This window comes from Saccopteryx bilineata, chromosome 4, assembly GCF_036850765.1.
Source record: "Saccopteryx bilineata isolate mSacBil1 chromosome 4, mSacBil1_pri_phased_curated, whole genome shotgun sequence".
NCBI lineage: Eukaryota > Metazoa > Chordata > Mammalia > Chiroptera > Emballonuridae > Saccopteryx > Saccopteryx bilineata.
Genome location: NC_089493.1, coordinates 218,331,790 through 218,343,805, shown reverse-complemented (window position 1 = coordinate 218,343,805; position 12,016 = coordinate 218,331,790). Strand labels below are relative to the sequence as shown.

Here is a 12,016-nt window from a genome sequence, read left to right as displayed (position 1 = left end):
GAATTGAATGGTCACAGCTGCTGCCTTTCAATATAAGCTTTTCTGAGAGACTGCAGAGATGCCAAAGGCTAAGAAAAGTGACCCAAGGACTGTAGAAATAAATCTAACAGAAGACAAAGTTTTAAACAATTTTTCTAAGAAGTTGAACACTGTTCACTTTCTGTGATGATACAAATATTTTATACCTGCATTCTCCATTACGGTAGCTTTCAGATATATGCGATTATTGAGCACGTGAACCTGGTGACTGATGAACTGAATTTTTAATGTTCTTTAATTTTAGTTAGTTTAAATTTAAATAGCCACGCATGGCTAATGGTTATTGCATTGTACAGTTCAGATCTAGGCAAATGCTAGAATGGTAAACAGTAAAAAAGACAAAAAAATTTTTTTTAAAGATTATCCCTAAATCACTGATCCTAAAAGTATCCATTTCCAGCCTGGCCTGTGTTGGCGCAGTGGAAAAAGCATCCACTTGGAATGTTGACGTCACCGGTTTGAAACTTGGGTTTGCCTGGTCAGGGAGCACATGAGAAGCAACTATGAGTTGATGTGTCCCACTCATCTCCCCCTACTCCTTCTCTCTCTCTCCTCTCTCTAAAATGAATAAATAAAATCTTTAAAAAATATATCCATTTCAACTTTGATAAGAAAATAATTCAGTTTTTAAAAGTTTTGAGCCTGACCTGTGGTGGCGCAGTGGATAAAGCATCAACCTGGAACACTGAGGTTGCTGGTTTGAAACCCTGGGCTTGCCTGGTCAAGGCACATATGGGAGTTGATGCTTCCTGCTCCTCCCCCCTTTCTCTCTCTCTCTCTCTCTCTCTCTCTCTCTCTTTCTCTTACTCTCACTCTCTCTCCTCTCTAAAATGAATAAATAAAAATTAAAAAAAAAGTTTTGGGATATACAATATATCCCATCTGGTACTAGATTTCTAAATATTTATGGTACTAAATATATATTCCAATTTTTAAATATTGTACTAGACAGGTAGATAATCTATCCATTTATCTATTTATCTAGCTATCTACCTTTCTACTTATTTTCCTATCTGTAAATTGTTATCTTTTTAGACAAATGTACTTTGATGTCCTGCCATGTTTCTAGATGAACACATAAACACCGTTCCCCTTGGCTCTTCAGTGCAGAGAGGCAGCAGGAGCTGGATCAGGGGTGGGGAGAAGCACATCTTGTCCATTGCAGAAGTTCTCAGGGCCCCGCATGCCATCTATTCTGGACAAATGTCTTCAAGTATGATGTAAAATCTGGGCAATGGTCCCAGTGCTATGGTGGCATTGCCAACAGGTTGGCAGCAAGGTGGTTTAGACCCAGGAAATCAGTATGATGTGGACAGCATGCAGAGTGCAATGGAAGGCAAACTTACAGAGGACAGCCTGGATAAAGTGGTGCTGCAAAAGCATTCTTCTATACCTTTGTTCTAAAATACTTTCTGGTATTTAAAGTAAAGTTTCAGCCTATTTTCGCCAAGTGTTTGTTGGGATTAAAGAAGTGAGCAGGAATGGGTGGAGGTGGAGAACCGTATAAATATTTTTAGGAAGAAGAATATTTTAAAAACCATTTCTGAAGATGATTCAGTCACTATCGTGTCAAATTTGGAAAACTCTGAAGAAACATAATGCAAGGTATGCATTCCCACTAGGAACTGCTGGTTAGCATAGGTCACATGGCAGGGGAGATAATGAATTCGATAACAGGTATAAACCATATATTCAGCATATCAAATATGTACCACAGATCAGAAAATGCCAGTGGCAAAGGGATTTAAGAGTCACATAGCACCATTTAACTTGCACTCTTTTTGAGTTGGAAAGGCCGTATATGAACTAGAGACAGAGAGAGATAAGAGATAAAGCCAGAGAGCAAGAGCGAGGGCAAGGGCAGGCACCTCTTCCATCGCACTGATAAGATTCTGGGTGGACTTGCTGATTTCCCCTCCAGCAGGAGGCATCCCACTCCCGGGTGTGAAGAAGGCCGTGCTGGGTCCTGGGTGCCCATTCATTTCCACTGTGTAGCTGGCTTTCATGGGGCAACAGGTCTGGTTGTGCAGAATGAAATAGACCACAAAAACGTAAAGTCCCTAGAAAAGAAAACTAGTATGTTAAAAGAAGTCCTATGACCAAAGCTAAAGTATAAATGTGGCTATAAACAGAGTGATATTCTACAAATGTTTTTAAAATTCTACCCAAAGCTAGGATTACAGAACAATATTAGAAGTCTAGCAAGAAGCCACTGTAAATTTCTAAAACTGCTCTCTCACGAATGAATCTGTTTTTTCTTGGTTATAATATAAGCAACCCTGAAATGTAGCTCTGCGAATACACAAAAACAGAATTACAGAGGTACATCTGATTAGCTGTTTGTGTTTTGTTTTAGAAAGCAAACCTCTTACCTTCCAGAAAATTACTGTCTTTTCCTAGATCCCACTTATTCTCATTGTTTTCTTAGCAAAATGGTAGACATGAACTTCAACCACCTAGTAGGCTTCTGAAGGGCAGCACTAATTAAACCTTTTTGGTTTGTTTATATATCTCACCTACATATCTCATTTGGAAATAGAATCTCACTGGGTAGGGACTCAGAGGAATTTTGTGGATTACCTAAAGTTTCCCATGCCTTTATTTTCAGTAAACGTTACATAAGAACAATAAAGGGGGTTGAGAGAAAAGAGCTCATAGACATAGAGAACAGTGTGGTAATTGAAGAGGTGTGATGGAAGAGGTGCCTGCCCTTGTCACTCTAGACCAGTGCTGGTCAACCTGGTCCCTACCGCCCACTAGGGGGCGCTCCAGCTTTCATGGTGGGCGGTAGCGGAGCAACCAAAGTATAAATAAAAAGATAGATTTAACTGTAGTAAGTTGTTTTATAAAGATTTATTCTGCCAAACTTAGCGAAAATCCGACATAAAGTACTTGGTAAGTAATTATTATTATATGCTTTAACTTGCTGTAACTCTGCTTTATAAATTTTATAAAGTAAAGTTACATCCCTATTTTATAAATCACCATTACTGTGGAACTGGTGGGCAGTTAGAAAATTTTACTACTAACAGAGATACAGAAGTGGGCGGTAGGTGTCAAAGGTTGTCTACCCCGCTCTAGAGGAAAGGGGTGTGGGGGGCAGACATGGGTGGGGGGTGCATGGGGACGGAAGGAGACTGGACTGGGGTGGTGAGCACTCAGCGCAGTGCACAGATGACGTGCTATGGAATGGTACACCTCAAATCTATGTAATGTTATTAACCAATGTCACTCCAATAAATTCAATTAAAAAAATAAAGCTATCTTGTACATTCTTAAAGATCTGCTGGCCCTTTAAGTTATTTACAATCTAGTCAAATTCTTAACAATTACTCTGCTTCTATCACAGATAGCATCTCAAATTTTGTATTTGTGTTCCCAACAGTGTATACACTGCTTTCCTTCATGATTTCTACAAGGGACCTACTGTATACTTCTAATGAAGCTTCTATAAAGCTTGTTAATTTTGACCTGTATTACAATCAGCCAATAAAACATGTTAAATAGTGCCTCTTGTGTCTGTTAATCCTGGTGTTTAAGTTTTGGAAGCAAATAAGGATCTCCTGAGTTACTAACATTCTTAAATTAATCCACAAAAGTGAAAACAAGGCACTCAATTTGTTAAAGAAGAAAGAGAGTTAATGTCAAATTTTTCACAAAACACAAATAAGTATCTTCATTTTGTGGAGCTGTTATTCTTCCATGGTTCTCCACATTTTCAGGAGTACAGAAGCAATAAAGTAAATAATATACATTTGTGAACTTGCAACATATCTGCTGGTATAACTAAAAAAAGTCTACTGGAAAATACACAAGACAAGGATTACAACCAACTTTTTTTTTTTTTTTTTTTTTTTACAGAGAGATCGAGAGAGAGAGTCAGAGAGAGGGATAGATAGGGACAGACAGACAGGAACGGAGAGATGAGAAGCATCAATCATCAGTTTTTCGTTGCAACACCTTAGTTGTTCATTGATTGCTTTCTCATATGTGCCTTGACCGTGGGCCTTCAGCAGACTGAGTAACCCCTTGCTCAAGCCAGCGACCTTGGGTCCAAGCTGGTGGGCTTTGCTCAAACCAGATGAGCCCGCACTCAAGCTGGCGACCTGGGGGTCTTGAACCTGGGTCTTCCACATCCCAGTCCAATGCTCTATCCACCACACCACCACCTGGTCAGGCCAACTTTTAATATAAAATGAAATTGGAGGACAGTCTGTGAGGTAGGCTGCAGGAACTGATTTCTGTTGCCATTTCAGGAATATTGTTAAAAATTAGGCCTTTCTCTCCTTTCTGCAGGAACGACTCCTTTTCAGGTTGGCATCCAGTCTACTTAATTAACAAATACGTTTTAAAATCAATGATTTAGCTGCTAAAATATTGTTAAACGTAATTATTCTAACAATGTTATAAAATTAGTGACAAACTTATTTCCTTTTGAAATGTTTTCTTAAAGAATTAATATTTTAAATTACGTAGTGGAGAATTGTGTTCACGTGCAAATAATACTGTGAACATTAGTAGAGAACAAATCTTCCTGAAAACACACATGCACATCCAACATTTTTTCTCGTACAAATAATTTTTCACATAATTACATTGGCCAGAGCAATAGACAAAACAGGAAAAAAATTAAACTGTCAGCCTTGAAAACTATGAGAATGTCCTGATTTATTTCAGGATTTCTCAAAGTGTTACAAAGTGATAGGGTAAAAGCTAGATCAGGAAACAAAATCCACGCTTTAAAACCCATCTCTAAGGACCATTTGCTAAAACAGCACATTCTCATTTGTTTGTTTTTATATCCAGCCTTTTGTGATTCAGGAAAGGAACTGACTGCTGAAAAGAACTCGCATGTGAAAACTGCATTTTTTTTCCTTAAAAGCCTATTTACACAGACAGCAAACGTTTTGACTCTTTTAGTCGTGCCCCAGAAAACATAAACACTGTTAATGTGGAAAGAAAAGAGTGTTTAAATGCAGATTGTATGACATTTGCCTGTGTCCAGTCTGTGCTGGGCAAATGTAGAAAAGGAGCCTTCATTATCCAGAGTTCTCAGCTGTACAGGTTTCTGACCTCAGAGTGAAAACAAGTTCCATTCCAAATGCGGCATGTTAAGCCTCAGGCTCTTTTGTATGCTGGTCTGTGAAAGCATTTTGAGAGAATCTAGAATCTCAATTATTCAATTGACTATGCTGACCATCCACTATGCACACTCCCAGGCACTGAGATGCAGGGATGAGAAGTCTGGCTCCTCTCAAGTTGCTCTTAAAGACAATATGCTACAAAATAATAGGTTAACTGTTTTAGAAGCAGGACATATATAATCCATCTGTTCTTCCTATTCTTTGTATAGTAAAGGCTTATAGAGAAGGGTTATGATTATGTGTTTAGTTGGATTTCTAATTCAATGATGAAAAATGCTTTCATAAACCTTTAGTTAGATGTATTTAGATTGAACATACCCACTATGCCAACTTTGTATTTCTTTCTTTTCATTTCCTTTCTTTTCTTTTTTTCTTTTTGACAGAGACAGAGAGAGGGATAGATAGGGACAGACAGACAGGAAGGTAGAGAGATGAGGAGCATTAATTTTTGTTGCGGCACCTTAGTTGTTCATTGATTGCTTTCTCCTCTGTGCCTTGACTGGAGGGCTACAGCAGAGTAAGTGACCCTTTGCTTAAGCCAGTGACCTAGGGCTCAGGCCAGCAACCTTGGGCTTCAAGCTAGTGACCTTTGGCTCAAGCCAGTGACCTTGGGCTTCAAGTCAAAGAGCTTTGGGCTCAAGCCGGCAACCATGGGTTCACGTCTATGAACTCATGCTCAAGCCAGTCATCCTGTGCTCAAGCTGGTGAGCCCACACTCAAGCTGGTGAGCTTGCACTCAAACTGGTGAGCCCGCACTCAAGCTGGTGAGCCCACGCTCAAGCTACATGAGCCCATGCTCAAGCCGCTGACCTCAGGGTTTTGAACCTGGGTCCTTCGTATCCCAGGCTGACACTCTATCCACTGCACCACCACCTGGTCAGTGGAGGTGGGTCTCCTGTAGACAGCATACATATGAGTCATGTTTTCTTAGCCATTCAGCTACCATATATTTTAAGATTGAAGCATATAAGCCATTAACATTTAAAGTGATTATCAACAGGTGAATATTTATTGCCATTTTATTCTTTTAACTATTTTCCTTTGTTTGCTTTAGTTGTTTCTTTCTTTTAAAATATGGTTACCTAATGTTAATGAGGATTACTTATAGAGGAAGTTTGGAATGATTTTAAATGTTTTTAATCTTTATAATTTTATTCTGTTTCAACTCTTTATAATAAATATTTAACATTTAAAAAAATAAGTCATTTAATGAAACTAAGTTTAAATTTATCAGTAGATTAGTAATGATCGATACTATATAATGAGAATATGGACACATTAACTATTTATTATTTTTTCTATATTTTTAAAACATAAAGATATTAAAATAGTAACAATATTTTGGGAGATGTAGGGAAAACATGCAATTTCAAAATCTTCTGGTATATGTTAATTCTGTTAGAAAAAACAGTTGAAAAAATTGCCAGTATAATCATACAAGTGGCCTAATAAAAACCACCTAGATAGCCTGAGAAAGTGCACAGAACAATGTAGGTTATGGGACTTAGAAAAAGAAAATCTTCATTAAAATCAGACTTTCTTCTGCTCAAAAATTATAAATTTTTGATTACAAAAAGAATATTTTCCACTCTACTATAACCTCTAGAAAACAAGAGATTATGTCCAGTTCACTGTTGTGATTTTTTAAGTTTATGGCATGGTCCCTGGCACACAGGAGGAGCTTAAGAAATTTTTATTCAGAGATTACAGTTTTTAAATTTCATTAGTGGCAGAGTAAGATAGTATGGGGACAGATAAGGGTCTGAGGCATGTGTTGGTTTTAGTACTCTCATTCTCTGTGTACAGGTAGATTATTCAGTAGTTGTTCAATAAAGTTTTTCTTTGGCTTAGTCTTTTTGTTTCACATGTTCCGTGTCCCAAGATGTTCTCATGGGAGAATGAAGCACCCACTCCTGGCTGGGTTTCTGCTCTTCTGTGTCAGTGCCCCTCTGGTGGAGGCTTGCTGGGTGCTAAGCCACAAGCTGACTTCCTGGCTGGGTTTGATTTCTCTGCTGGGGCTAGGTTGCTTAATTCCGCAGGTCCTTCCTGTGGCTTCTTCTCCTTAAAGGGTGTCACAACTTTGTTCTTGCTCACCCCTTGCATGTCACCCCTGGGAAGTCTCCTTTATCTGGCTTCCACTGCTCTTGGGCTGCTGATCTACTGCTGTTTTGCATCACCAGTGACTTAGCAGCAAAGACAACAGATTTCATGCCAATGACAGAATTGAAAAGACAAATACAGTATTTCTGCATTTATACATTTTTTCAGGTGCGAGAAAAGTAAGAATTTCAATTTTTATTGTTTCATATTTTTAACTGTTCTTATTTTTCACACTTTAAGTTGTTTTTGTTACTGTTTTAATTTATAATAAGAATCACAGTCCAAAGTGTTCATTAAATATATACAGAGAGAAAACAAGTGAATTCATTTTAACAGCCATTAGTTTATCAGCACAATAAAAATACTTAGAAATCTGTGGGAACAATTATTACTCAAATGCTTTGAAAAATACTTGGATGCAATAGGTAATTACCTAGTGTTTACCATAAGTTACATAAAAGTCTTCTAAAATTTCTTACTAAATTAAGGTACACTTCAGAACTGATAGAGTCAAGAAAAATTCAGCTGGTTTAGTCTGCTGGCTTAAGAAATGTCGATGACTAAAATATCTGGGTAGTAGGTCTTCAGTTTCAAGGTTTGAGATCAGATAAAATGTCTATTTTAAATTATGTAATCCCTAGAAATAGCAGTTCTATAGGTATCATACATATCCAGAGTATAGACAAGATGTTTTCCCTTTTATCTAACCAGGACTTCTACCTGTAATTTAAGAACATATTTTTCTGCATGTCACTTACAGACTCAAGAAACATTTGGTCAGTCTTCTTTGTGATAAATGCTCATGAATAAAAAAACAATTACTAGGCCATGCTTCAACAATCTCCACTGCTGATATGATCACTGTTCCTCCAGCCTCTCCTTGTTCTACGGAGCTTCATCTCCAAGACTCTCTTCTTCATGCTCTTAAGTTTCAAAGCATGCAGAACTCATCAGTCATACTACTACTTACCAAGAGCCAGGCTATTTCTGACAGGACAGAAGAAGTTGAAAATCAATAAAAACAAAACAAAAAAAGGTTACAAGAACACAAACTCCTGACCCTACCAAACCCCTGAGATTTCCTACATTAGAAAGTTTTAAGAAGTACAAATCAAATTGGGTATTAGAATTACAGGACAGAGAAGACTTAAAGGTGGTTATAGCAGTATTGAGATAAACTAAAAAGCAAAAGGGGTTGATAATCTGAGAATAATTATTTTAAGGTTCTAATAAAAAGTGAAGAAGATAATTGAGTTGGAGTAAGCCTTGAATGTCAATACTTTAAATTTAAATTATGTAAGTACCAAACTGAACCATGATTATTTATTTAAATCTCATGATACCTATAAATACTTATAAAAATTATAGTTTGAAACCATTTTTGATTTATTTTAGAGAAATCTCTGCCACAATCAACTGAAAATAGCCAGTTTATAGATTGAAATAATATTAATAATAACGACTATAACAATAGGAAAATAAAATGAGTTGTTTTCAGGCACTCTGATGTGGTTTTTCTTTACAGGAAAGGCTATTCAAAAGTCCACTTTTACTTTTAACAGTAGAAACTTTTCAGCTGTCCAGTCACTGTGGTCCGTGATCAAACTGGCCTGCTGCCAATCTATATACATATATCAGATCACCACCATGTGCACTCTAAACATCTACAGCTTTGTTAATTTTACCTCAATAAAGTAGACAAAACTCCCACATAACAATAAAAAGGACAAACAACACTAAACACAACAGAATAAACTTTTTTTAAAAAAAATCAGTATTCTGGGTTAAAAAAGCCAGATACAACAGAGTACCTACTGTATGATTCTATTGATACAAAATTCTAGGATTTACAAATTAATAATATGGTGATAGAAGGCAGATGAGTGGCTGCCTTGCTCTGGGAACAGAGGGAGGGATGTTCTACAGGGGGTCTGGGAAGTCTTTTGGGGGTGATGAAAATGTTTTGTTTTGATTGTGGTGATGGTTTCTCACCAGTGAGAGCTTAAGAACAAAGTAGGCTTTGAATTTGCTGTTTTTATAAGTCAAACATTAACCTTTGAAGCCAAGGGTCAGCAAACTTTTTCTGAAGAGTCACATGGTAAATAGTTTAGATTTAGCAGGACATATGGTCTCTGTTGAAACTGTGCTAAAATTTGAATGCCACAATTTTCATATGTCACAAAATATTATTTTCCTATTTTTCTAACCTTTATAAATATAAAATCCATACTTAACTGTGTAAGTACTTTTAAATATTTTTTTCAGCATCCTTTATATTACTTTACTGAAAACAAGTCTTTAAAATTTTAGCATTCTGTTATCTGTTAACCACTTTATGGATTAAGCTTAATTGTTTGGACAGAGAGAGGTGATCAAAGAATAGTGTTTATGATGATGAAAATAAAAAAATGGATAACTCAGTATCAATAAAAATAAGAAAAGAGAAGGAATCACTTTGCTGTGGAAATTAAATTTCACACATGTTGAAGTGAAAACATGTAAGATTATTTTAAATACTAGACTGAGATCAGGAGATAAGGCAAGGTTAGATATATAAGTGCAGTTGTAAAAGCTAAAGCCATACAGGTGTATGAGTCTTTTTGAGGGTTACTCTAGAGAAAAAAGCTGAGCTCTCAGGATAAAACACAGCTGGAGAATATGAACAGGAAGAGGAACCAGTGAAGTAAATAAGGAACAATCAACTGGCTAGGCAGATCAGATGAGAGGACAGTCACAATGAACTATATCAGAGAAGTCAAGAAAAAACTATGTTCCAGAGGAATGAGGAGGTTCATGTCGTCAAAAACAGACATCAAAAAGAAAAAGAGGCATTTCTGTATTTCAGATAAAACTGATGTTTTTGGGAAAAACACAATTACAATACAGAGAGTGGTGAGAATAGAATGAAATAGGTAACACATAGTCAAGAAAAAGATATCCTTGGCTTATGGAACAATCTGGCTCATGACAGGAGATTGGCCAGTTTCATCACTATATGTCAACACTTGAGGGGAGTGTTCTCTTCCTACTACCCCACCCATTTCACTCATTAGTATTCTTTTTTTTTCCTAATTAAATGTATTGATGTGACACTGATAACATTATAAATGTCTCAAGTGTATAATTTTATAATATAGCATCTGTATATTACATGGTGTACTCACCACACAGGTTTTATTTTTACCTTGAGCCAAAGACTGTATATATAATATAACACAGAGTTCAATTCCTTTAAAGTACCAACTGAATCAGGCATCCCATGTGAAGTTACTGAGTGAACACTGCACATTTGACATCACCTACAATGCTAGATTAATGTGCTTGTGCCTTCCTGTCAATTTCATGTCTTCTCTGACACCAAGATCCCTTTTGGAGATGCCAAGTTTTTGTATTCCTGACTTATTCCTATTCTACAAGTTGCTGAAGGCGGTCAGCCAGACACATAACTCCTAGGCTTCTAATCTTTTATATTGCTTTTAAAAGGAAAAAAAATTAGTAAACATTTAAGAAATGGTTCATTTCATCATAACATGGCTAATCAAATGTCAAAGATGATCTAATGGCCTTGTTTAAGAAACATTCTCAGATGAGTCAATTCCAAAATAATGACATAGTCATTGTATTGTTTATAGAAATGTAGAACTCAACATCCTATGCTTTTCTGTATTGAAACATACAGGTATAAGTCATGCATTGAGTAGATAAGGAGATATTTCTCATTACAACCGGCAAAACTGGCAAACTGGAACAATTACACCAGCAGATAAAAACTCCTTGAGGTATTGCATTTCTGGGATTTTTTTGCCTTTATACATTTGAGATAATACAGCATTTGAAAAGAAATTAGTAATAACTCCACATTTAATAAGAGAATATATAGTCAAAAAATTTTTTTTCAAGTACTCTTTTCTGATAACAAGCTATTTAGTAGGGACAAATCATTTACTATTTTTTTTGTTGCAATTTACTAATCAGTGAAACAAGGACACTAGGATTTCTGATTAAGTAACAAAACTAAAAAAAATAAATAAGTACAAGTAATTTAATCTTAAAAAGGAAAAATATAAAGCAGCCCAAGTTCATTAATATTTATTGCAAAAGAGAAAAATAAAAAAAATACATAGAATCCCCCCACCCCAACCCCCTCAAAAAGAATCTCAAAGTTTATACCAAATCCGAACACTCAGAAATAACCACTCTCTCTTGGATATGAACTTCCTTAAAACTACAATTTCTAGAGAGGATTTATTTCCCCCAACTCGTTAATTATGTAAGGGCATGCTTTTATACGTAAGCAGTTTTTTGGAATAAGAACTGAAGGTTGGATTTATAGTTGGGCAATAACTGGCTAACGTCAGGTCTTGGTTTGCCTGGAACAACTACTTTGCTTGGGATTTTGGAGGTAGATTGTTGTCTCAGCATTTTTATTAACACCACCCCTTTCGCTCAAGCATCAATGACAGTGAATTATATGGCAATTTATTTAGTAGGGCTAGGTGGGCCCAGCCTTGTGGAATCTATTTTATTTGACATAGAACTATCAAGTATAGTATGCTAATAAAAATCTAAGTCCCAACAAGACTTCTTCACATGAAGATGCTCTTAAATTTAAATTCTCTTTAACTATTTTGATTGAGTGAAAACACAATAGCTGAGTGTCCACCTAGCGTACAGTAGGTTCCATGAAGGCAGTGCGCAGACAGGCTCAGTCCTTTATTCCAGAGTATTTCATG

At 36.4% G+C, this 12,016-nt stretch overlaps 1 protein-coding gene across 1 annotated transcript in view; it reads right to left on the bottom strand.

The window, feature by feature from the left end:
* Positions 1–12,016, bottom strand: part of ADGRV1 (adhesion G protein-coupled receptor V1) — a 729,252-nt gene that overhangs the window by 7,239 nt on the left and 709,997 nt on the right. Inside the window, exon 88 of the mRNA XM_066273806.1 lies at positions 1,908–2,099. Coding sequence (XP_066129903.1) covers positions 1,908–2,099 — 192 coding nt within the window. The remainder of the gene's footprint in view (positions 1–1,907; positions 2,100–12,016) is intronic.